At 49.7% G+C, this 26,078-nt stretch overlaps 3 protein-coding genes across 3 annotated transcripts; all 3 read right to left on the reverse strand.

Moving 5' to 3' along the window:
* Positions 1-13,715: 13,715 nt before the first annotated feature.
* On the reverse strand, positions 13,716-13,868 carry PFICI_05260 (uncharacterized protein; the record flags this gene model as incomplete). Its single annotated transcript, XM_007833841.1, has 1 exon — positions 13,716-13,868. One exon carries the CDS (start codon positions 13,866-13,868, stop codon positions 13,716-13,718), a length of 153 nt encoding a protein of 50 aa, XP_007832032.1.
* A 2,050-nt stretch (positions 13,869-15,918) lies between these two features.
* PFICI_05261 (uncharacterized protein) lies at positions 15,919-17,744 on the reverse strand (the record flags this gene model as incomplete). Its single annotated transcript, XM_007833842.1, has 2 exons — positions 15,919-17,202; positions 17,253-17,744. 2 exons carry the CDS (start codon positions 17,742-17,744, stop codon positions 15,919-15,921), a joined length of 1,776 nt encoding a protein of 591 aa, XP_007832033.1.
* A 4,808-nt stretch (positions 17,745-22,552) lies between these two features.
* PFICI_05262 (uncharacterized protein) lies at positions 22,553-25,102 on the reverse strand (the record flags this gene model as incomplete). The annotated part of the gene is made up of 2 exons (XM_007833843.1): positions 22,553-23,472; positions 23,599-25,102. The coding sequence occupies 2 exons, from the start codon at positions 25,100-25,102 to the stop codon at positions 22,553-22,555; spliced, it is 2,424 nt and encodes an 807-aa protein (XP_007832034.1).
* Between the last annotated feature and the right edge of the window lie 976 nt (positions 25,103-26,078).

Genomic DNA, 26,078 nt, shown 5'->3' on the forward strand with positions numbered 1-26,078 from the left:
ATACTACTGGTGTAGCCACGATAACGCAGCTGTAGTCGAATTGGTCAGCATCAGCAACTAATTCACGAGTACCTACGCCATAATGTAGTAGTAGTAGTAGTGACGGTAGTAGTCACTTTGGTTCACCGCCTTATGTAAGGTACGAAATCAAAGAAGCTGTGCAAGCTCGCTCGGGTCGGCAGCCACCTTCTGTTCACTCTCCTCCTCCTATCAATGTACCTGAGTATGTAGCTCCTAGCCCTCGAGAGTGAATTTAACAGGTATGGTATCAATATACAGTGTACTTTCCCAATGATCATACGGGGTATCGAATCCACGAACCTCCATTACCGTTACATGCCAAAAACGAATGCCCAGTCAGTCGTATTTGATATGTCCGGGATTCTGCTTTATGTATGGGTATTCTGCTACGTAAATCCATAATATGTCATTCCGGGCATTTTCCAGAGAGTGCCTACGAATGCTGCGTAGTTTTGTTTTTCTGCACTAAGGAAAGTTGTCATTTGGCGATGATGAACACTATGTACTATCGGCCGACCTAATCCTACTCTGATGAGCATATCTCTGCTCCTCATTCTGCCCACAGTCCGCCCAACTCAATCTCGGGGAACAGCGGCCAGTGAAATGAGTTGTTCGAAGCGGACCATGGCACAGGGCAGCCGGCGGTTGCGTTCACGGCGTGTGCTTTTTTAGGGGACGCCGCTAGCAGCGGAGCAGGACAAGCCTCATCTCCAAGCGGGAGGGCATGGCGAGAAAGAGAAAGAGAGAGAACAGACTCTCTGTTTTGTCTCTCTAGCTGTCCCCGCTCGCGGGCCCTGGCTCTGGACCTGGCTTCTCTCTCTTTTTTTTTTTAACCCTTTTGGATCCGCTGCGAGAAATGCGCTGATGGCATCTTGATCCCTGATGGGCAGCGCCAGAGCATGAGTCCCAGTCCCGGCCCACGGCCCATGTAGGTACAACCGGCAGCTTAAGGTACATCCCAGGCTGGGTAGGCACGAGGGTCAGGATCGGGGTCAGTGTACCCAGTCTCGGGCGCTTTTTTTTTTTTTTTTTTTTGGTCACTCTCTTTATTTCTGTGCTCAGTGCCAGGCTTGCCAGGGAACATAGCTGATGTGGGTATGCACGGAGTATTTCCGACAGAGCAAGAGGAAAAAAGAATTAGAAAAAAAGAGGAGGCGCCAAGTATCGCAGGGAAGCAGGAAGGGATCACGGCAGGGTTAAAGATGCAGCGAGGAGGACAATGCTCATGAGCCGATGCGACGTTTCTCTCTCCCTGCGTCCTATGTTCTGACTGACTGAAGGACTGACTCTTGGTTTCTCCATCTTTTGCCTCTGCTACTTTTCGAGGTCCCAAGAAGTGTAATAGAATCATAAGTCACCAAAGAATAGCTGTGTCATTTCCGTGGAAAATTCTGTTTCTCTCAAAAACTTCGACTATGCAAGTAGCATCTAGTGTACATAATTTCTGGACCTCTTTTTGGTTGTTCAGTAAACGCACTAATAATGATTGGCCTATAATTGCACAATGCATTGTGCCTGGGCGTTAGGCCGGCTGCCCAAAAGACTTGTGTCGTAATAGTCTAGCTGTTCGCGACTCAGTATTCAATCAGTAACAGAGTACGATCAACATCATTGGCGCGATGAAAGGCCTCACCAACCGACAGTTCTTTTTTGTCTTTTTGTTAGTGTTGCCCATGCAATAAGCGTGGATATAGAAATCCTTAGACGTCGCCATCATCTACCGTGGTGGGTGTCATCGGGTCATTCCCCTTCAACTCGAGTTCCCCTACGTACACTAAGAGGAGGATCATCTCACAAACAGCATTCTGGAGGAGTCCATGGAGGAGGATCAGGTCAGGTCACAAGGGTCGCCTTTGGGGTGGATCACCACACGGCCCTTCTAGGTGCATTCTTCTGCTGGGATCGTGCTGGTTGCGCTGCGAAGCTGGTCAGGAACGGTCGGCTTTGACTTCTGTAATGGTAGAAACAGTCCATGTCATCCTTGGCGAGAGAACCAGAACCAGAACCTCTCTGCTCAGAAAAATGGCCGTGGCCACACCACAACTGACGACCCGCTCTCAGTACGACTTGAACCAAGCGACCAATCCTGACGATTCGCGCGCAAGCAAGTATGGGGAATATGTATGTGTGTGCATGGCATGGCATGGCCTCTAGGCGCGCTGCATTTGTATGGCATTTTCGAATGCATTTGGCATCTCAGCCAGCGCCAGTGCCTACCTATGGTCTTCTTCTTCCCACTTGGACTGCCACGACATGCCGTTTTAATTTAAGCTTTGCAGTCGACGGCGTCACGCTTTCTGCCTTGTCAACGTGTAGCCCGGCCGCTTAGAGTGGCCTTGCCGCGCTCAATAAAAATCTAAAAGCCAGTGGTCCAGAATGCATACTAGAGATAGATCATCCCGCAAGTGCTAAAGATCTGAGATGACCGCAAATGGAGACGCTCCTCTTGCTAATGATGGGTACCGTCGGTCGGCGGTCGCAAGGTCAAGGCCCCTGCATCCCTCTCCTCCCAAGCAAGTCAAGTCACTTTTCGCTCGTCACCTACTCCCTCCTCCTCCCCCAACCTCGTATGTATGTAGTTAAAAAGTGGACGAAGAGTGACAAAGCGGCAAGCAGCTAGCCGGGGCAAATCGGTACCGGTACCACCCCGTCAAGTTCATGCATAGGGAAAAAGGCGCCGGAGAGTGCTCAGCTCTATGAATAGAAAGTCAACAAATGTCTCTCTCGTGTGTGTCGTACCTAAAATTTCATCCTACAAAGGGCACTGACTAGACAACCGCAAGACATTGAACTCAGATCTTGGTCGGTCCAGATGGGAATGGCTTTTCTTTCAATATCTTCCCCCCGCATTGCCATGCACAGCTGTCATTGTCTCAGACAAGCTTAAAAAAGGAGTCAGAATATATTGCTCGGTAGTGGTTGAGCGAGGGGTGTGCGGTCCTACGATGGCTACTTGCTGTACCTAATTTCCGCATACTGACGCATCGCTTAGAGACAGAGACTGTGCTTACTATCAACCTAGCAAGACTCCATAAGAGCTTCCCTGAGAGCGGGACCAGCAAGTTCTGGAAATCATCATGCATGACAGAATATCGGCACATAAAGCTGGGGCTGGGTGGACTTGCTACGACCACCGTCATATTACGCTGTTGCATTCTCACAGGGAATGGGACTGTTCCGCAGTGGCAGGTTTACCCACAGTTGGAAGGAAAATATCATTACTATTCGTGTAAGTGGCCCAGTTGATGTTGTTTTGTGTTGGGGAACGGGGTGTAAGAAAAAGCATTTGCAAATTTTTATGTCTGAACTCCGTCATCATGATCATAAAAACTGTTGTTCTATGATAATGGCCAAAAGGGAGTTGCCCCATGATGCAGCCCGGTGTGTATACATGTGTTGAATGTGATCGGCAGCACTTGGATCATTGATCATCTCTTATATTCGGTATAACCTTCTATTACGACTATGTTTACCATCTGAGGATACTCGGCTGACTCTATATCTCATTGTGTCCTAAATTGTGAATATTATTTGCTATATATCTGAGCGAGTATAGGTTTGACCACTAGCCACAACCACGGATAACTTGTAAATGTATCGGTACTTTTGCGAGAGGAAACTTCTCAGAGATAGCAGAGATGCGTCCACTCGGCAGTGTCGCATGGCCGCCTTTAGCCAGTGCTTCCTGACTGGTCAACAACAATGGGGAGACAAGAGTGCGAGTCTCGCTTCTTTTTGTGCGCTTCTGCTTTCCAGCATTTCTATGTCCCTGTCCCTGACCCTAGTCCGGCCAGACGTGATTGGGCATTGGGAGACCGGGGCCCTGGCTGCCGACTGTCCGTAGCGCATTTCTAGAGAATCTGAAACGCGTTTTAGAAATGGGCGCCATTTTCTTTCTTGGGGCATGGCCTGCCTGCAGCAGAGACACCAACGAAGAGACAAGACAGCAAGAAAAAGAGAGTTGAGAGCCTGCATTAGCAATGGCGTAGGTGACGAGTGAGTTGTCGGAATGGGTGTGAAGTGGAGAGAGAGCATCGCATACCAACCTCACATTTAGGTACCGTAGGTATCTATCTCTCTCCATCTATCTACGACTGTGTATTCGTCCATCGGTCATCAGCCCATTCCACATTTTTGCCTTTACCTCGCAGAATGCCGCCCACTGACTCTAAGCAAGCTTCTCTTCGCCCGCCCAATGTGCATACCCCCGGCCAGGTGCCATGATGATTGATGACTATGGTGGTGATGATGCGGTTGACCCCGATATGCACAAACGTCTAGGGCTCTTCTTTCTCCCTCTCTCTCTCCCTTTTTGCCGCGGCCAGGTCTTGCGCTACGCTCGCTACCCCATCTTGTCCATGCGAATACACCTGCCAACCATTACTAGCATCATCACAAGGTACATACATGTTGCTAGCTCGCTGGTGTTCACCACGACTGGACGAGAGATAATATGTCATGGCTTGGCGTGGTGGACAAGTCAGCAACTTCTTATTCTTTGGGTAAGGCGTCTATTATAGAGGTCTAAAAGAACGGCTGCCATTGTTTTCGTGCTGACGCTCAATAACTTCTATGGCCTATTATTACAATATCTATTGTAGCTTCTGACCGCTAAATAGCCACTGAGTTTGCAGCGATCTGACTGGCGTCTGGCCGTTCTGCCCTTTGCGGAAATAGGCACCATTACCCATCCAAATCAAGGCGGTCGTGATATTACTAGTGACGACCATTCGGTCTGTAATCGACCCGGCGAGAGGTAAAAAAATTTAGGCCGGCAAGCCATCCTCTGTTTTCTGCATCCTCCTACCAAAAAGTACCTAAGGTAATGTGTGCATCTCTATCCGAATGGACCCCAAACGATGTTCTATGTAATGAGAGTCGCTTCCTTCTCATCCTTCCATCCGACCAGATTCTGCAGTGTGCTGCTGTCTTGTAGCTTGTCTGCATGCACTCCCTACATACAGCTAGTAGGTAGGTAGCTCAGGCTCAGTCAGGTAGGCTGTTCCAACTATGGCTTACACCTCCGAACAAGGTGGTTGCGTCAAAGCCCAAGAAGATCATGGCTTTGGTGTCGCGCAGAGTTCATGCCAAGTCCCGAGGCTTTGCGGTATACACTCGTCTTGCCTACTTACATTATCGGCCAGCATTCGAGCTCGTGGGCGTATCTGATAACGCCGGCCGTCGTCAAAGATCATCAATCCCGAGGCCCGTTGGTGACTGGTCCAGACCTCCGGCTGAACGTGCATCTCCCAGTTAACCAGTAAACGATTCCCAGAAGGGTAGGCGGACCTGTTTGATCACCATGACCAGCAGAACTTGAAACCATCACATTCAGGAACGAACGAGGGGACCGCCGCAACGTGCTGCGGGTAAGCAAGCCACAAGAGCAAAAAAAAAAAAAAAAAAAAAACCCCGGCGCATAGCTAGATTTACGTACTTTGTGCGGCTAGGCCAGTGTTGCCATGTAGGTAGCTACGTACAGGCCATCCCATCATCCTACACAGACAGCTATCCCATCCCGTCACCCTAGTAGTCTCCAACGAGGACTTTCTCTCATGGCTGATGTCGTCGTCTTACCTTGTTCTGGTCCTCTTGAGAAACCAACCTCACCAACCTTGCCTGTTGTAACCTACTCGTATTCTGCTAAGCGTTGTTTCCCGCAAGGAAGAAACTCCACCAAACCAGGGCCCTACGTGACATCCTCGTCAGATGCGAAACTCCTCCGCAATTTCATGTTGCTGAGCACTACCGATGCAAAATACTACCTGCATCCATACTACGAAAAAAACAACATGCAGTCCTATCTCACTGACAAAATCGGGCAAACTGGCGTTCGCCGGTAGCAACTCCCGATCAGATCGGGAAGGATTGTTTCTTCGTCTCAACCACGGTTCGAAACATTGATCGACTAGGGAAGCCACCAAACCTCGTGGATCCGTGGGAACGAGATATGAGGCAGCCTGTACGTACGTACCGTTGCGGCTCGGCTCTGCTTGCGCATCAGATCGCACTGCTATCTTCTTCCCATAGCATACTAACATCTCCTTGTTATTGATTGTTCAATCTATCACCCCCCGGGGAGTAGCCAGTTGAGAATGAGACACCGCACGAAGTATGCAATCGATAACAGCCACAGATGCACAAAGCATGAGACCTCCTCCGGCGTGACGCCGGGCTAGGTAGTCAACTGACGGTATTCTCACGGAGAAGAAGAAGATTCCATGGGCATTGCATCGTATCGCATGACCCCATGCCGCCGACCCAGGTGCTGTCCAAACAAAGCTTTGGTCTAGCGCCTCAGAGCAACTCGAAGCAGCCTGTTTCAGATTCTTTTGAGCCTCTCGCCATAATGACCAAGCCTAAAATCTGCATTACGAGAGTCCATCTATTGGTGGTAGCACCAGCCAATGATGGGTGTTAGAGGCATCCTTTCCGTCTCTGCGTATCGCCTGTGTTTGCCGGCTACACGAGCTGATCAGGCGGCTGATTGGCTCAATTGCAGCCACATCGGCTGCTTGCCTTTGAGTATCCTGTGCTGTTTCGCTCTAGAAATAGATATCTTCAGCAAGACTTTGATCCATATAATTTTGCCATTCTACCCGGCCGCATGTGTAGCGACCTACGATCTACCCGCTGGATGGCCACCAAAGGATGTTATACCCATCCCCTCTATGCTCTCGGGCTACATTGCTAGAGATACAGAGCTAGTAAACCCGAAGGAAACCCACTAGGGTTTGCGAGTATAGAGGTATCTGCATCTACCTTCGAGGATGAAACAAGACAAGATAGGAGCCCGCCATTGGGTGGAGGAGAGGATAATAGCACAAATCTCTTGGTTTTGATTGGTAGGGCACACGCCTGTCTAGCGGTTTACACGAACGAGTGCAGGAGCAAAGCAGGGTGGGAGTATTCACAACTTGCGGCTCAATCGCATATTACAGTGATGGTGATCCAAATCATAGTAGGGCTTAATTGTTACCGTGCATGGACGTAGACTGCAGGTGAGCAAATTGTGACGAGCGTGGGTCTCAGCGTAAAGTCCGGTGGCTTCAATGGGATTGGGGCCGGATTTCGCGAAGGGACACGGGACTCTTCCGTTCATCGTTCATTTTCAAAAGAAAGGACCATGATGTGCAAAAATCTTCCGAGGCTGATAAGCGAGAGGATGATCGGAGTCTCGTGACGTGCTACGCATTGTCTAGCAGCTGAGTGCACAGCACGGTCTGAGAACATACCTACTTACTAACACGGGAGATCTACAACGCTTATTCTCCGCTAATAAGGCAGGTTTATAACGAATCGATACACTAGAAAGCGATTGAGCCAGGCGGTCACGAACCCAATGGCTCTGACGGGATCTTTGACGGCTGGGCTGTGCGTAGTATAGAATTGCATACTACATTACTCCCTCCATTACTTCGCACCTGGAGAACATAGAACATAGTTGCATAGGCACGAGCTGGGTGGGTGCACAGGGCATTGATGCTTGCTCCAGGGAAACCTGCAGCTGCCATCCTGCCAACCCCAGGCCGCCGCTTTGAAGGGGAGTGAATGGTCTCTCTGTTCCTTGTGCCGAAGCTGCAGGCACGGACCCACGAAGCTCAACAACATTCACTTTACTGCAATGGACATGTGCATCCCATTCAGTGGCACCCAGCCGCCGATCCCCAACCACACGGCCAAAGAGATCTACTGCAGGTACCATTGCAGCTCCTGAAACGCGACTCACGATGGCATCTCATTGCACATCAAACGTTGAAACAACTCGTCGCCATCCCAGCAGACTCCCTCGGCGTCGGGCCCTGTCCTGTCTGTCTCTTCCCCTCTTTGCAGCTGTGGCCCCTGGAAGAAGAGCAGGATCCCCAGCCAGGCGCGAGAAGCTAACGCTAGGCATCGTCATGCGCCGCCGATGGGAAGGAAGCTGGGCGGGCAGGTTATGATGGTAAGAAGGCCCGATCTGGCGTTCGTTCCCTGAGTACCCGCAGCATGGGGGGTGATTCTGCTGTTTGTTGCATTGCGCCAGTGTCTTGTAGCCTCACAGGATCTTCCTCTCACCGTAAATTCTATGACATGGCATTTCTAAAAAGTCTGTAGATGAGAGATCCATTGACACTAAACTACCTAACCCAAGCTACCTGCTAACAACTGCTACTATAAAAGCGCACCGGCGCACGGTTCCTTTGCACCCACGAAGGCGTAGGCTCACCTGAAGGACGTGTACTTCTGGGCAGAACGGTCGCATCTAGCATCGCTTGGCAAGCCCACCATCAGCCCAAAGGATATGGTTTCAGAGCTGCTAGGCTGGGCGACATGAGACACGGACACGCTCAAAATGGACTGTCGCAGCTTCTTCTGGTCCGCTTCCAGAAAGACACACAGACCCCGAGCTTCGGTCATCTACGGGTATTGGGCGTAGCTCGATGGCTAACGTCGATCGTCCTCTTGCACACACGACCTAGCTGCAGACCGTCTCAGAAACTGAGCAGCAGTAGCAACTGCAAGAACTAGGTAGGTACTAGTATACTATCCAATTTTAGGTGCACCAGAGACAGACACACAGACACAATCGAAGAAAAGAGAAGACAGATACCGAAAAGTACTTCCAAAGCGGAGAAACAAGGGACGGACTCTCTCTTGACGCCCTGCGAGAAAGAAAGAAAAAAAACCCCCCATTCCCGGTTTGTTTGTCAGTGGTCACTATTCCACGACAAGGTAAGCTTTGGAGCCATGGTTTGGAATAGATTGCATTTCCCAGCCTTTTTTGCCGCGCTCTGCAGGCTTGACCCTCTCTCAACAGGCTGAGCGGCAAAGCCCTGGCTCTCTCTCCCTTGGCACGGTTCGGCTGCCAAGGTAATTGGTGGTTTGCCAATACGGTATTGGTATACCTAACTGCTATGCCTAACCCGCCGCTTCGGCCTGGGAAATCAGCTCGCTCGGGCCTGCCGCTGTTCAAGTGTGCTCTCACACACACTCTTTGTCTGTCTGTCTGTCTGTCTGTCTGTCTCTTGCTTTGGTGTATAATGTATGCAATGGCCAAGCACATCTACGGCTGCCCCTGTCCATAGCTCGAACGGACCTGATAAGTTGGATTGTCCTCAACCTGGGCAAGTTGAATTGTCCGCTCGGCCCACGCAAAATCAAGGTGGGCGGAATATCACACTGTCGTCACTGTGGCCACCAAGGTTAGCTGTGAGCAATGACTAGGCATAGATACAAGACTCGTGCGAGTACGGTAAGCAGCATCAAGCACGATCAGCACAGCTACTCCAGCCGGAATACTACCTACATTCTCCTCCGTACGAACATGGCGGATAAAATGTCCGCCCCATGTGTTATGTTAACATCGGTGCTTGGCCCGTGCTCTATCATCCTCATGTTTCAGCTTTTCCATCGGTACCGCTTGCATCGCGAGGAACCCCTTCTGGACCCCGGCCGAGAGAGAGAAAGAGAGAGGCACCAACTTCCATCTGTCTGGTTTGGTCCCTTTGCGAGCAGGTGGCGCCCGGTTCTGCTTCCTCTGAACGCGCCAAAACAGCGGAGGATCTATCCAATGGGCACACCGGCCTAGAGCACCCGTCAATCAGCGTTCACTGCCATCTTGGAGCTGTACGACTTGATCACCAATGCGTCTGCTCTCGCTTTGACTCCTTCTGTTTGCCCAAGTGGATGGGCAAGTCTGAAACCTTGACAGATGGATTTCGTCGTTACAGAACGAGTCATCCGTATCTACTGACGCGGCCTGGGATCTGATCGTATTCTCTGCTTGTTCATCCCACCAGAAAGGGTCTAGGCAGGGAACAATGTGCCTCTGCCCCCAATCTACCGCGGGCTATACACTCTTGTTGTACAGTCTTTCGGTGCCTAGTCCGGAACGAAGTACTCTACTGATCGAGGATACACAAGACCTCCGATATTGTGGATGTTCGTGGCGAGAAGATCTAGCAAAGATCCAGCTCGTGTCGGTTTGTTGGGCCTTGGCAAGCAAAAATACGCTTACCTCAAATCCGGCTTTGTCATTTGAAGGGTCCTTTCTAAGAATTGAAAGGTTCCTATGTCGTCGGCCTCTTACAGCTTTCATCCGAAAGCTCGTGCCCCATCCTGGCCCAGATCTGCTCACTAGAGTCCAAGCTGGCCGAGCATGGTATGTCCCTCTCCGGAAGATATACCGGCTGACCCACAGCGAGCGACAAGGGATCGTCTTCTGAAACACCTACGGCTCTTGCTGGTGGGCTCCATGGGACTTTTCTTTTCAGTTCATGCCATCATTGTAGGGATCCTGCTTGCTTACCCATCGCCGCGGCATAAACTCAAACAGTCTGTTCAGGGAAAGGCCGTTGGATAGCTCGCTTTTTTCAGCAGTGGTGGTCCCGAGGAAAGCAGGGCTAAGTATAGTATGACGCGCTCCACTGCTGGAGAGCAGAGTCAGTCGCTTGGCTCATGATCGACTGTGACTTGCAAGGGCGTCCCAGGCAAGCTGCCAGGCTGGTGATGTTTTTTTGGGAACATCTTTGCCGACTCGGGATGCTCCCCCTAGTCATGATCCAGAATCTAGAAGCACTCGGCGGCAAGGGAGCTCTCAGTTTGCGTGGACCTTGTCCTGGGCGGTAAAATATTCTTGTACACACACCGGAGGTGTTGTTCAGAAAGTGGGAAGAGCTGTCGAGCCAGTTTAGAGCCAGTCGAAGCTGTGGCGAGCCGATTGACTGCTGAGCTCTTGACTTGGTGCAGAGTGACAGCATCTGTTCTGCTAGGCGTGGTGTCGATGCTATCGCCACTTCATGCTTTCCTGGTCTGCTTTTGTCTGAATATATGGGAACAAACAGGCCCTTCATGATTAGCCGCGGATAGTTTACTGGAGATGTCTTGTGTCTGTTTGACTATAGATTATGTAGTCATGTGGCGAAATCTTGGCTGAACGGTAAATGGTTCATGCTGACGAGCCACTTTTGATGTGGGAGGGATATGTAGAGTTCAACAGCCAAGAAGCAGCATCTAGACATATCTAGACGATATTCCGTGAATTACTTTCAGTGGCCTGTCTGTCTTGACATGACTTTCTAAACTATAGTCTAGTGCTTCTTTATACCAAGACCAAACGTGATATACATTCTACGCATTGGAACGAAGCCATGTCCTTGTTTGGGATCAGACAATAACATAAATACCCAATGTCGAGTGACTTCTGGTTACGGGATGAAATGTATGCTTGTCTGGCGCCTCGTATAACAATCTCGTGTGCTGTATTATCTTGATTTACATTCGAGACAGATAGTAATGACGTGTCAGCCGCAGTCAGCGTAGCAAAAGAGCTACACAGGCGCAGAAACTTTACTTCAGAGGAACATGATACTACTTGAACGATTGAAAGGAACCCAAGAGGCCTGAAACAAAACTAGTCAAGTGCACGTATAGACTTTTTAGCATAATCATCTCACATGCCCAAATATGTGTTCTACGCTGAGACCAGCAAACGATTTTATATCAAGAGACGCAATGCATATTCCTGGTCATGCTCATATAATTCATCACGGCCCTGTCACAGGCCGCTGAAGTTTGAACTTTGTCAACTTGATCTACATGAACGAGGGGATATATTTATATACTGAGAAGCAGAAATACATTGAAAATTAATTACACGCGTTTATTCTCCCTTGAAAAATATGGAACAATTTGCACCAAGGTTTCCTGGCTGGTGTCATCATCTCATAGGTCAGCAGCAGCGTCGAGCAAAGTTCATGTGCCTGTACTGATTAGGAGCACAGGCAAGAGGATATTGTGAAGCTGCCTCGTGCTGAAGATTATTTCCGTTTATATCGATATTATTGTCCCAAATAGTCAAGTGTATTAGAGCTCCCCTGGCCTCTCACCCCCCTTTCATTCTTGGGAGCTTTCACTATTGATGTGCAGAAAACCTTGAACCTTCAGAACGTGACTCCATTTAGGTGTCGACGATATCTTCTTCTGTTATCAGATCCGCCAAAGGGGGAGAAATGACACTATTGGTGAAGGAAGCTCGCCTTCCGCTACCCATTTTTTTTTCAATCTGGTGACCCTTGAAGCCGAACTTGCTGTTTTCCCTCCATGCTTCACCCCCCTCCCTAGTTGATGGCAAGTACAGCCATCCGCCCTTTGCGGGAATCATCCGTGATTGTTTTCTTACGTGAATGTTAAATCAAATCAAATGAGCCCGAGGACAAGGCTGAAACTAAATTTTTTTTTAAACCAGTAACTGCCGTTTGGTTTTGTCAATTTTGGTTTACCCATATCAGAAAGTGTCCCTTGAGCAACAAGGCATCGTTGATAGCTAGCGAGATATGACAGCATAATTTCGAACAAGACAAACTCTGAGAAAGACTCTCAGTATCCGGGCATAGAGAAAAAGAAGAAAAAGGCCAAGCACATCCGGCGTGTCGAGAACGCTCCCAAAAGGTCGGAATACCAGTTGTCCCCATGAGGCTTTTTCTTATTGTTGAAAGCCAAGATTGATACTTGAACCACTCGACCAGCACGACGCAGCATTGATGAAAAGGTTATTGTTAACGAGACGAATAACTTGTATCTATACAGGTTCTGTGTTCCTTTGTTTGCTGCTACCACTCCATCACCAACTGCCCAAACAGACAGGGTTGGCTCAAAACATCCACGCGCTTGATATTTATCTAATCAGATCTTATCCAGCTGAGTACCTCAGCAAGGTTAAAAAGGCTGACCCATATGAGTCCGTACCATTTGAAAGCCTTCAGGATAGTGCTGGGCTGCTTCTCAGCTATGGGAACAAAATTCAAGTCATACGTGACAGTTTATCTATCGAGTGCCGACGTAGACTGGCATATATTGCAACGAGAGTAGTAGGTAACTACATCAAGAATCGTTTCCAGACACCTGGAACTCGGCATGAGATATTATCAAGTCCCAAAGACTACCAATCAAACGCCAAATATGACCAAGTACACCTGCCCCGTGTGCGGCGAAATTATTGTTCGTGAGGCTGTATGCCGCTTCACGCAGGACGTGGCGCTGTAATGAGCATATATTGATGAGCCAAACCAGAGAAAGTAAACTATAAAACAGATGTCGACTGATGACAGCGCCTTCAACCAGATCCGCTAATGGTCATCCGTATAACCGAGCCCCCCAAAGGACAGGGACAAAAACTCCGAAAACCCCATGCAGCCTTCTCTTGAACCGTTTCCTGATGCTCCTCGGTTATGTCAAGCGTTCCACGCATCGCCGCTAACATCCAGCGAAGAGGGTGGCACACGTGCTCTCCATCATTCATGCCGTGTCACAAATATCTCCTTACCATTTCGCCCAAGTCCCTAAATCCAGAATTGTCGATTTCCAAAGCTGCCGCCGCCGTCCTGTGGTCTCCGATAACGCAGCCTCTCGCCCCTCTATAGCTGACGCCGGCGCTACCGCAAGACTTTGAGATGATTCCCACCGGAAGAATTACCTCTTAAAATGAACCAAGTCCCCGGACACAGAGTGACGACGGCGAAGGAGCTACCGATTCTCAAGCAATGGAAAACCCATGTCTCGCTCAACATCTTTAGGTGGAATATATATCGAGCTATCCCATTGGGTAGCCCTCGCCGTATACTCCTCCTCTTGTCCGGGTATGTCTGCTGCTGCTGCTGCTGCTGCTCTTGCTTTTGTTCTTGCTCTTCTCGGCCTTCGCCCCCATCGTCCGACGACTAGCTGACGTTGCACAGAAGCTCGGCCTCGAGGATGAACTTGCCTTCCTTGTACTTTTCCGAGCTCTCGTAGGCCTTGTCGTACTTCCATCCGACCGTGTCGTGGCATTGCTTGCAGCTGATGTCGCGGACAATGTGCCGGCCAGTCGTCATGCTCCGCTCCGATGGTTCCCCTTGCTCGATATTGACCACGCTGTTGAAGAGGTAGGCTTTGCCGTGCTGGCCGCGGAAATTCTGTTTTCCAGAAACAAGAGGGAGGGCATGTCAGCCAAAGAAAGATGTTCTATCATCGAGTAAGGAGGGCGAGGGGAAAGGACACCAGCTGGCGGGATGGCTAGCGGCGGGCTCGGGAGGGAAGGGGATTGTCCAAGCATAGGTATTTAGAAGGACTGATTGACTTACCCGCGATATTATCTCATCGTGATTTGCTAAGTGCGCTTTGCAGGTCTTGCACCCATAGATCTTGTTGCTATCAAGATAAGTATTGTAGGCGAGACCCATGTTTGCCTTGTGGTTGGTTGCCCGGCCTGCCCAGTGCTACGAAAGCTTGCGTACGGGGTCTATCTTCTTGGCCACGTCCTGTCCTTCAGGTGGTAGAAGGCGAATTTGAGGTACAAGGCGCCTGGAGAAAATCGCAGCCCTTTGGTACTTATATGTGGTTGGGTGAAGAAAAAGAGGACGGAATACCTTCAAGATCGTTGCTTGCAGTAAAGATGATGATGTATTATGGAGTCTGGGGGGGACACCGAGAGTCAGCCGATCTCCTTGACGTGAGCTAATGTAGTGTAGTGCAGCACAGTGGAGGAGGGGACGGGGGGCCTTGGGCGGGGCAGCACCTGCCAGCCTTTTTACATGGTGTAGGTAATGTGGTAGTAAATATAGAGGTAGTAGATATGGTAATAAGTGGTAGTAGATAATGCACCTTGTCGAAAATCTATACCTTGTTTGGGAGAGAATACGGTGATTCGTACGAAAAGCTCTGGTAGCCTTGCAGAAGGCCTGCAACTGCGCTCTTAATTGTTGGGCGCCTCGAAAAGAATGCCAGATGCCTACAATCTGCATGCGTTTTATATATAAACTCAACCCCAATATCATCATATGCTTACATTACGCTCAATCTGATATAAAACGCAGTCATTGTTCAACATATTCTACACGATTAATTTTCAAGTAAAACATACATTTATTTTAATTTACAGTGGAAGGAAAAGGGCAATATCTCAAGGATTTCTATGCTGCTCATTCGCGGCCCATGCAAGTGGAGGTGTACATGTGCATAGCTTCCATCCACCAAATGGTGACTTGACTGCAAAAGTTAGTCGAGATCTTCGCATGTACATGCCACGTGCAAGTATGTGTCGTACGCAGTTATGTGGCTCTGACTCCCTAATTTGTGCTTCACATGTGCAGTCCGGAACTAAAAGGCTGCCTGTACACACCAGCTGTAAAGTCGCAGTGCCATGTAACCCCTCATGAGGCAAGATTACAGCGAGGCTGTCATTTCATAGCAGGTCTGGGTGCATATTTCAAGCACTTGATTCAAGGTGTATATGGTCTTACCGATGGTAGTTTTAAAGTTGTGTGTAGCTGCTCCCAATGGGGCCATTGAAGTTTAGAGCAATTCGTGAGACTATGGAAGTGACATGGCCGCAAGCCAGCCACGTCCAATTCATGCCACTGTCGTCCAATTCATGCCACTGTAAGCCAACCGTGTTTCATCCACGAGATGGCTTGCTGCCAAAGAGGATACGGAAACAAAAGTATGTCTCGAAACGAAACAACGACAGCCCCATGGGGCAGGCTAATTCACGGGAGCTTTTCTAGTGCAAACGTAGCTTCTATGCGAGTGAACTTTCATTCAGATCATATTGTTTTACATACTCTCTACTTTGGGAGCACCTTTTCTAATATCGTAGTACTGTAGCCCACATAGCCTAGGCCCCCCATCTATGCCGTGCCATGCAAATCTTGCCCGCTTCCATATACAATGGATACGTAACTACTCGCCCGTCCTCTTTCGATCAGCCGATTGGGCAAATTATGCACAAGAAGAATAGAACGCAAAAGAAGAAGAAAAAAGACAACGCGATCCGCACTGTAGCGAGAGGAGCCGTCGGTCTGAAGAGGATGTAATATGTACTCGGGAGTGACAGTGAAAGCTGTATGTAGCTGAAGTGGGTTTTGGTGTATCGGCATTGTGGATTTACCACGTGAAGGCTTCATCGACAAAGTCGATCGCGCCGTTGTATTGCCGTCGGCGGACAGCGTCACGAACTTCATCACTCAATGCACCGGGACCGCACACGGTGACGCCCATGTGGCCGACCTGGTTCTCCATTTCAATGCCCAAAAGCGTATCAATGTTGGGTCTGCCCGGGAACATCTGTACTGTCGCAGAAGGGCTGTGAATTTCCTTGGTCGAACGTGGCCGAGACACGAACAGCATGATTCGCAAAATGTCCCGTCGCTTCTCCATGGCGAGGATCTCGGTCATCCAAGGCCGGATCCACTCCAAATGCTCGGGGCTCTGGATGATCCAGACCAGCACAATCTTTCTTGTCGCAACGGTGCCATTCGCGTAACCAGCAACGAGATCTCGGACGTGGGGAACTTGATGAGTGATGCCCACACCGCCAGCAAACAGCATCACTGTTCCGTAGGAATGCATCATGTGCAAACCGCCGTAGGGACCCTCAACGAAGCACGTCGTCAGAAGTCGGCCCTCAGGCTGAGCCGCAGCACGGTCGTACAGGTTTTTAGTCATACCCGTACGCGCACGAATGACAAAGGACATGGACGTTTTTCGCATGGCCAAGACATCTTGGCGGTTCATGGCAAGCTTCTCGGAATCAAGGCTCTCGGCTTCCTCGCTCCAGGCCACAGAAAACGGATGAGACTGCCACAGGCTGATGGCGGGCATGTATAGGTAAGCATGCTGCCCAGGTTTGAAGGTCCAGGGGCGGGCCATGGTGACTGTCACACGGCATGCATCTCCGGGAAGCGCCTCCACGAGGGTCGATGTCCCACCGTTGCCAAAGTTGTTGTACGCAATGCGGATGAAACGAAGGGCTCTGTCGATCACCCAGATCGGGACAACGGCAACCAACCACTTCATCTGAGGGAGATCCTTGAGGCCCAAATGATACCACAGTCCGGCAATCGACAGGGCAGCCATGCCAATGTGCAAGATCTTGAAGCTCTCATAGAAAGCGTGCCTCGAGATGCTAGAGGCCTGGAAGAAGATAACGACGAAGGCAGCAGTTGCAACGAATCCCCACATGAGGAATGGGACCTTGAAGAGGGTCATAAAGGCGGTTCCCCATCCGTTCGTCTGGGCAGATACGGCAAGGTAGGCGAGAGTATGGCATACAGCCTCCAGAACGACGATACGACCAAACCAACGGTGCATGAGATTGAAAGTGTCGAAGGAAATACCCAGCCAATTAATCAGGGGATTGTTCCTACCGGCCATGATGAAGAGCGGAATCTGCAAACATGTTAGTTGTTGTGTGTACCGCCACGTGATTGCGTTCTTACCATGTTGACGACCGCTAGAGTACCGCTGCGGTTTCTCAGTTGCTTTCCACCATCGGTGAAACTTTCAAAGGGAATATGGACCACGCAGAAGGCAACATTGGTTGCCAGATATCCAACCAGGAAGAAAAGCTGGAATCGAGTGGGCAGTGTGCCCATGTTGACAGCTGAGCTCAATTGGAACTCGCGGTTGCGTCGTTTGCTGAAAATTGGCGAGTACAGAATGTTTTTCTTGACCCATGCGACCTTTCCAGAGACGTATGCGAAGTAACGCTGGGTGTCATTGTTCATGCAACTGACATGGCGAATGTACTTGACTAGGGATCCTGTGACTCGCCAAATGATAACACAGCCAGAAATGATGGCAATGATCCAGAGTAGGTAGTTGGAGAGCGAATCGTTCTCCATATCGGCAGTCCAACCGGAGGCTTGTCCCTGACCAGCAGTGGATGCGCCCCCGGAGGAGGAAGCCGTTGAATTTGACGGCGCCGACATATCGAGTAGTAGTTGATGTTGCTCTAGGAAGATCTAGGAGATCTTGATGGGAGAAGGAATGTTCAGAACCAAGCTCGAAGTCGGGGTCCCTTGTAGGGGTCAAATTGTGGCGCTCAAATAATCCCGTCCTTGTGACGTTATTGTCGAAGGAGTGAAACCTCGGGCAGAGCTATTGTGTGCGTCGTTTGCAGGCCCCGTGGGGGTGGGAATAAGGTCAACTTTAATTGGCGGTAGTTGAGTATTCGGAGTACTGAGGCATGTGAAATAAAAAGCACAATAAACGGCAGCGCTGCTGCGTGAGGCGAGAAAAGTGAAAGTCGGAGCCCGTAGATCTATCAAGTCGTCCTCCCTGCTGCAATCGTAACCACCTGACCAGCCTCCGCAAGGCTTTTTGTTGTCGTGAGTGCTGATAGGCGAATAGAATGTAGCCGACGGTTAGAAAAGAACCAAAAAGCAGGTCGAGAGCTGAATTGTTGTCGTAAAAGGCACGCGCCAACCACAGGTTGGGTTGATAAGACTCGAGCAAGCCCGTCGGGGTGGTAGGGAGAGAGAAAGGGTTGAAAGATATTGGGGCCGGCGAGAAAGACGCGGCAAAGGAAGGAGTGAGAAGTGAGCCCTGGAAGAGAATGAGGATGAAGAGAGAGTTGGATCTTGAGGCTCTCTTGAGTGAAAAGACTGGGTGGGTTGAAGGTGCGCACAGTCAGGTAGATTGGGCAATATCGACTGCCAGAAGAGGTAGAGCGACCCCGTATAAGAGACTGGGGGGCCCAGCGCATGAGGGAAATGACGGGGAGCCAATGACAAGAGCCCCGCCGGGGTTGGACCAGGGGGGTGGGATGCCCAGCAGCGGCTTGCCCAGGAGGTACCTTGCTAGCACACAAGCACAGGCTCTGCAGCGTGCCATCCATCAGCAATCGGCCCTGGCAGGTTTATGGATAGGCCCTGCTAGGCTTTGCTAGAGCTTTTCATTTGTGTGTACCCCACCTCCCACTGGCTGGCTCGTAGCGAATCTACGCTTCTGATCAACCCCCGACTGACCCAGATCGTTGCGCCAGGAAATCGTCGTCAGTCACCTTTCTGCTGCTGTCATTGGGTCGTATTCTGTTGCTCACTGCGACGCGTTGTGGGCCAGTTGAGTGTCGCCTTGTTGCTTTTCTTTGCTGCTCGGTACCTTCGTGCACATGTAGTATACGTACACTACTACGAGGTTTCCAAGGTACCTTTCAATTCGTCCGAAAAACAAAAAAAAGCGATCACTTGGGCATTATTATGAACCTTCTTCCCAATTTTATGCAGACATCTATACACGGGCACACGCATCTCAGACAAACATGACCTTTTCTTCTACATGTGCCCTGCTTATGGATGTACGTATTTGTTTATTGAGTTACCGTTGATCCAAGTGAAGACCTTCAACGCCAATGCAAGGGACCCGGTAATCTAGTGCGCTGTAGTGGCACGGATCAGAGGATTCTGCAAAGCCTTAGGGGTGGGATCAGAGTCAGGGGATCTCGCCACCGATCAGGTACGACTTTTTTGACCACCAGCATTGATGGCAGACTACCTATGTACCGATGTACCTGGGAAACGATTGACGCACCGACAACAAAACACGAATAATAAGATCAGACCAGCGTCACTAGCACAACGTTTCTATGTCAATCAGCACATCCTTTTTTGCACTCACAGCAGTCAGTGCGAATCGAGAACCGATACGAGCGAGTGAAGCAATGGTCATTGAACTATCGATGCGAGAGACCACTACAAGCCCTGTTTCCCCCCCCCCCTCCCCAGTGGCCAGTCACACATCATGAGACTCAATCGTGTGCAAAGTATCTGTTAGCATTATTTTCTTCTTCAATATGCTGCTGCCATAATTCATTTCATGTTTCCATGCTGCCACACCACACAGTTGCTGCGACGGCTTGCTCGTTGGCGCCACGATATGGAACCAGAGAGCACGCGTGTCCTTGTTTGACCTTGGCCTGTCTCTTGCTTTTTGAGAGGCCAGTGGCTGACATTGGTGGGGTAATCCCATGGTGTTGATTGCCCGCCTCTTTGGTGCTGAAACGACACCAACGCACTCCCCAGCGCGACTCAGCGGGCAGAGAACCTGAAAAGAACCGAAAGAACTGAAAGAACTGCTGGGGTCCGTCCATCTGGCCCAATCATGGCAGGGAATAGATTCCCCAATCGGCCGATTCCCGTTACCACAGACGCCCACGAATCAGTCAAAGCCGTCGCCCAAGGTTCATGCCGTCCGTCAATCTAATGCTTGCTGGCCATGGAGGAAAACCGAGCATTATGCTGTTCGTCTATGCTGTGCCTCTCGGCTCTTCTCGAATGGGAAGCACAGGCGATGTCTGCGTTTTCAGACATACCTTGAATCCCCGGTAAGATTTGGGTACAGAAAGGCAAGGCATCCTGGGAGAGAACAACGAACGCCGGGGCGCAGTCACACCCAAGTCACACTGTCGCCGCCACCGAGCCTCAAATTGATCACTCAATCTCCCAAGCCATACTAGATTATGGTTCTCTCATGGGCACCTCCGTACCGGGGCATTCCATTTGTCGAAAATTCCAGCTCCTTTTTAATTAACTTCTAGTGACAGCAAGAAGAACTATGTGACATTATTCTTCCGGTGTTAAATGGACTATATTTTAACTTTCAAGTTCCCGACGCACAGCAGCTCAATATCAAGATTCGCTTTGACTTAATACGCCGAATACTCCAACAACCAGTTTCCTTTTCCATCCACAATATGCTGACACACTTCATCGCAGTTACATCAGACCAAAAGCTTGTGCTGCTTGCTCATCTATTTACTAGATACTCAGAAAGCTTATCATTGATTCCAATCTGAATTCTTTTTCTTTCTTTCCCCGGAACCACTTGCAGTTTCGGACCTGGTCCCAGATAGACACATGTGTTTCCATGGTGGGCACGTCATACGTGCCACTCTGAAACCCCGTCCACCATTCATGTTATTGAGATAGACACATGGGCGCACAGCAGAATGGATGTTCGCTGTCAAATCATCTTACCTACTGAGCCATCCCCTTGGCGTCACTTTAAAATATCTTTCTTGAATGATGCCCTCGGCTTGTCTGCCGATGCGCAACTAGCTCTGACAGCATTTATTGATGATCGACTATTTAGCCTTTTTGGTTCGCATGACGATCTAACCAACCGCTTGCCTGTACCTGCAGTACCTAGTATCCAACTTCGTGAATCGCGTTGTGATGCAATTTTGCATGCGCTCTAAACAAAGTGGGAAGATGCATGAGTCGCAAGGCCCATGAATTAACCAGATAAATCTGCGAAGCACATACTCTTTGTGATACTTGACTCGGGTGATACTGTGACATGTTTTGTGCCAAGCCTCCCCCATGTTGTCGCTATTCTTCCGGGCATTGCTCCATACTCTTGTCCAACCACAAAAGTTTTCCTGATTATTGTTATGCAGCCGTTCAGGTCGCAGGAAGCTATAACCCGATAAGCAATTCATAGAGAACAAAAAGAAAAATCAAGCAGCATGTTTACGCCTGTCCCGGATTTCCGGGGCTTGGTGCAATCCATGCTAGCCATCATGTGCTGCTATGTAAGCCTGTGTAAGCATCCATGTGTGTGTGTCCTACCACCACTTATCAACCACCACCCACGTCAACCTCAATCTCCGGCCGTCCATCTGGAGATGCGGCGCCACGAGATAAAGTGGATTTTCTCTTGCAATATAGAGGGGATAAGTACTAGGCAAAAACAAAGCATGGAGATAAGGCACCATTTGGTACTATTTTTATTTTCAGTCCGAGAGAATACTGTGTACAGCATGGATCCGTGGATAGCTCCCGGGGCCTTTTAATTATGGCCCATTCCACAGTCGTATATTCGAGACGCTGAGCAATTCTTTCATAATTAATCGTGGTTAAGATTTACACTTTAATTTGCCCATAATCCGGGGGAGAAAAGGAACTAGATTCTTTTTCTTTTAATTCATTTTTTAAAATGCCTATTTGCTTTCTTTTATCTCTTTGCCGCTGTCTTTTTCTTGAATTGCATACTACCGCTGTAGGGTCATTGTTTCATGTGTTGGCTAGCGACATGGTGGACGTCTAGTATTGCAAGGCAAACTGCCTTTTTTTTTTTTTTGTCTTCCCCTCTCACTCGATTTGTGCGTGGCTAGTTTGTGGAACTACATATGCTTACCTGAAAGACAAATCATCATGCTGTCATTATCTGGTCGGTTCAATCGCCTGGTGACCTGATCTTGTCGGCACCGTAACAAAGGTGGTGTGTCTGCTTGAAACCATATTGACTAACCTATACTATGTACACTACATGTTATCCTGGTTGAACCAACACACTGGCATGGGGAAAAGTTTTGCCCGTGTGAAACTTGGCTGGCAGGCTGGGTCCACGCAACATCGGCACAGCTTGCCATGTGCATTAGTTAAGATCTCCTTTGGGATCATCTCTCGTATTAAGTCAGATCCACAATTGTTTGATATCTGGCGTGCAGGCTCGTCTCATCTCCATCTAATGATAGAATACTTACCTACTACTGATGATGGACGGCTTTATTTCCAGGCCTCGATACACGCGACCCAGCAGTCTGGCGGCACTGAGCCATTATTATGCGTTTGCATTGCTTCAGATCCTCAAGGATGTTCGCTTCTTCGGCACGACAGTGAAGCATGCTCGTTGCTTCTGCTCCTTCATTTCTATGCAATCGTGGCCACAGGTCGGTATGGCCCGAATTCAACTTGACCGTGTTTGAAGGCTACTCCCCAAATGGTTTGACGGATCCTTATACACCCAGTTCATCGTCACTGTGGACACCGCCGCCAGAAAGTCGAACGCGCCGCGTTCTTCCAAGTGGCCTCCTCACTTCGCTGCCATACCGCTTCCTCTTCACGACTTGTCCTTGGTTTTCTTTGTTGTCGCAAAGCTCATCGTCAAATGTCGTGTTCTTGGCTGCATGAGGCTCACTGTGACGCTTCTTGTAGTGGTTCGCATGTTTTTGGTGCCTTGGCATCGGCGTCGTATCCGAGATCGTAATGCTTGACAGAGAGTCTTGGGATGCTGAGCCAAGTCGGCCCTGACCGGAGATACGAATGTTATCGGACGAGGTTGCGGTTGCGACATGACCAGTGGAACCCGTTGATCTTGACGGGGAGAGGGACGTGCGATCCACAAATGGGTCCGACATCCTTCCATGATGCGCCCTCGCTGACGATCTCAGTGTTTTGTTCCTCTGTGTTTTCTTCCCGGTCGTGGGGCTCGCGGTCACCCATTCGCTGATTGACGCATCCCATCGAAAACCCTCAAACAGCATTGGTTTCCTTGATCCTTGATGGCACCCATCGCCGCCAGTACTGGCCGAGCCAGAGACCAAACTCTCAGCGTACAACAGGTCTCGTAGATCGTTACTTTGCTCCGCCAAAGTAAATGCCCCTGTTTTGTTGATAGTCTCAAGCAAATCGGTTGGTAGCCCCAAGCGCCCGAGCTGTTTGCAGAACGCTGCGAGATAGTGCCGTGACGCAAGTGTCGTTCCACGACCACATATCTTGGCAGTTCCTGACAGGAGTGAGATCATGGCCTGAGACCGTTTCATGAACTGCAGCCTCTCTTCATTGGAACCATTCGTAGCTTCAATCACTTTGGCAACAAGATTATCAAATCGCTCACCTTCGGAGATCGGAGACGAGAGAAACATTGCGAGATATACTACATGCTCCTGGTTAGCAGCTGGCCCCAATAGCCTGAAGACGTGATTTCTTCCAGAGTACAACAGTACTAAGCGGTAAGCGAAGAAGTAGAGCAGACGAGCCCGAAACATAAGATTTTACTTACATAGCACCCGAGGTTTGCCTCGTCTCCCCTTCCAAGATTCGATCTCGCCTATACAGGCGTTTAGAGTAAAGCCAATGCCCCGGCCGATTCGCGCAACTTTGACTGGATTCGGGCTTTTATTGGCAAAAAGCTCATCCTGACTGAGTCGCCTCATAGCTGCCAGTATAGCTAAGGTGGTAATGTGCAATTGTTGACACGACGTGATCAACTCGTTTGGGGAATCTGGTAGTTTCTGATTGGGACTGATCTGTAAGTTTCTGCATAGCAGTATGACTGACGTAGCAAGGAAGTCAACAGCATCTAGAGCCGCGCGGCCCTTGGAGATCATCTCAAAGGCCGATGCCCAAATCTCCTTGAAGTCCCAAATCGCAAGCCAAGTATAATGCAATGAGCCACGGGCAAGCAGGACGGAAATCTGCTGCAACATCATAGACGGACGGCCTGTTTTGATTGAAATGTCCCGCAAGAAGGACAGAGGTCGTAGCATTGATATTTCGGAAAATTTCGAGTCCAAACTCAGAGGTCGAGGATATGGGCGGCTCGTGAACGTATCAAGTAGTTCATCGAGTTGTTTGACTCCATAATTGGAACAAAGCTCAATGAGTATCATCGAGAATTCATCCGGAAATAATCCTTCTGCCATGGCTCTCACAAGGACGTTCATTGCTTCGGCTTCGGTAGCAGTTCGTAGGTGAGTCCAACCATCATCGAATGAACCTAAAGACTCGAGCTCTGAGTAGATGCGTGACCCAGTGTCCGCTCCTGTAGTATTCGTTCTCGTTCCGCTCAGCTCTGCTTCGTGCACCTCCCAAGCCTTTACGCCCGCAATGTAATGAGGCACTTTGCGGAGACACATGTCCAGAAATGATGATGCGCCTTTTCTGCTAGGCCTTTGGCTTACAACATTCAACAAAGCCTCGGTAGCACGGAAGACGGCTTCATAGTCCGTATATCTGGCAGGGGAGACATGGGTTCTTAAAGACACCAGCCAGTCTTCGAGCTTCGCATCACGTTTGCAAAAACGACTTTCCGTCTCGAACGAGTTTTCTAGAACTGGTTCTGACCCCTGAATGGGCGATGACATTTGATGTCCCCGAACGCGTCGCAACAGGGGGGTGAAAGCCACAATCTCTCCAGTATGACTCTCACGTTGTAGGTCTCTGGCGGCTTTAAATCTGACGGGCTCAACCTCTGGGCCTTCGACAGAAAGAGCATTCGCACCTCTTTGCGAATATGTACGTCGAAGCTTCTTCCGCGGGGCTAGCCAGGCACAGCTCTCGCTTGCGACAGCCGGTCGGGTTGGCGATGGCAGAGACTGAGGCAACGTATCGGGACATGGCAAATTTGTAGCGCTTTTGCGCAAGAGAGATATCCGCGAGAGCAGTGGACGGAGAAGCCGTTGGCACCGTGAAGCCGTCCAGGGCAGTATGTGATCTCCTCGCTGCTGAGGTTTGTTGACACGGTATTTTGGCCGTCTTGGCGTCTTGAATTCGTTGGTCCCCATAGCAAGATCCAAAGGGCTAGAAAGATAGGAAATATCCAGAGTACTTTGGTATATCCAAAAGAGATATGCTGGGCAATTCATAACATGCTTATAGCAGAATGCTCAAAAGAGAATTGCATAGCAACGGAGGTTGAGCACGAGCACGCCTGAGTGAGTGAATAGGCAACCAACAATGCAACGCGCTAGACCTTTGCAACCATTGTCAGAAAAATCTGAAGGCATTAATCATACGTCTTTCTTGGTGTAGTTTTGATCGATACCTAAAAAAGTTCGCAGTTTATCGATGTCGCTGATGGTGATGGTGATAATGACGATGCTTGGTTGGCCCTTGGAGTTGTGTTTTTGTTGACGGTATTACCATTTTGGGAACTAGCTGCAAACGCTACTCATGACCTTTGACTATCTTTAAAAGAGCACAGGAAAAAAAAAACGCCCCCAGCAAGTCAGGACGAATTGCATGAAGATCAATTCGGCGCTAGTTGACGATTTTGCGGGTGTTCTGGAGAAGGGGGAGGCCCTAGACAGGGTTCACGGGAGTATTTTCAGCGAGCCTCTCATCACCTTTGGGGGGCTGCTAGGGCACCCATTCATGCCATTCTAGGTCTGCCGTGCGGGCTGTTTGAGAAGACTCACTGGGCACTGACGGGCCCGAGAACCGTTCCCGTCCAATCAGCATGCGGCTAGGGCCTCCTTTTCAGCAAGCTCGCGGCCTACATGACGCGAGCTCCGCTGCGCCGGATACATTCGGGTCTCCATCAAACTTTTCCCGGCGTGAAAAAAATATCTTGGTCCCGTGTCGAGTCGAGAAGAAGAAATGGAAATAGCTTCTCCCACTGCCGTAATCCAACCTTTCTCGTCTCCTGCCATATCAACACCCAATTGAAGTGCCAATCTTTCCCCTGGCCTGTACAATAACTTATTGGTCCTGGTTGTGTCATCTTGTAGACCACTTTTTCTTTTTTCCTTTGGCAGTCAC

The sequence above is a fragment of the Pestalotiopsis fici genome, assembly GCF_000516985.1.
Source record: "Pestalotiopsis fici W106-1 unplaced genomic scaffold PFICI_Scf_3, whole genome shotgun sequence".
NCBI classification, from domain to species: Eukaryota; Fungi; Ascomycota; class Sordariomycetes; order Amphisphaeriales; family Sporocadaceae; genus Pestalotiopsis; species Pestalotiopsis fici.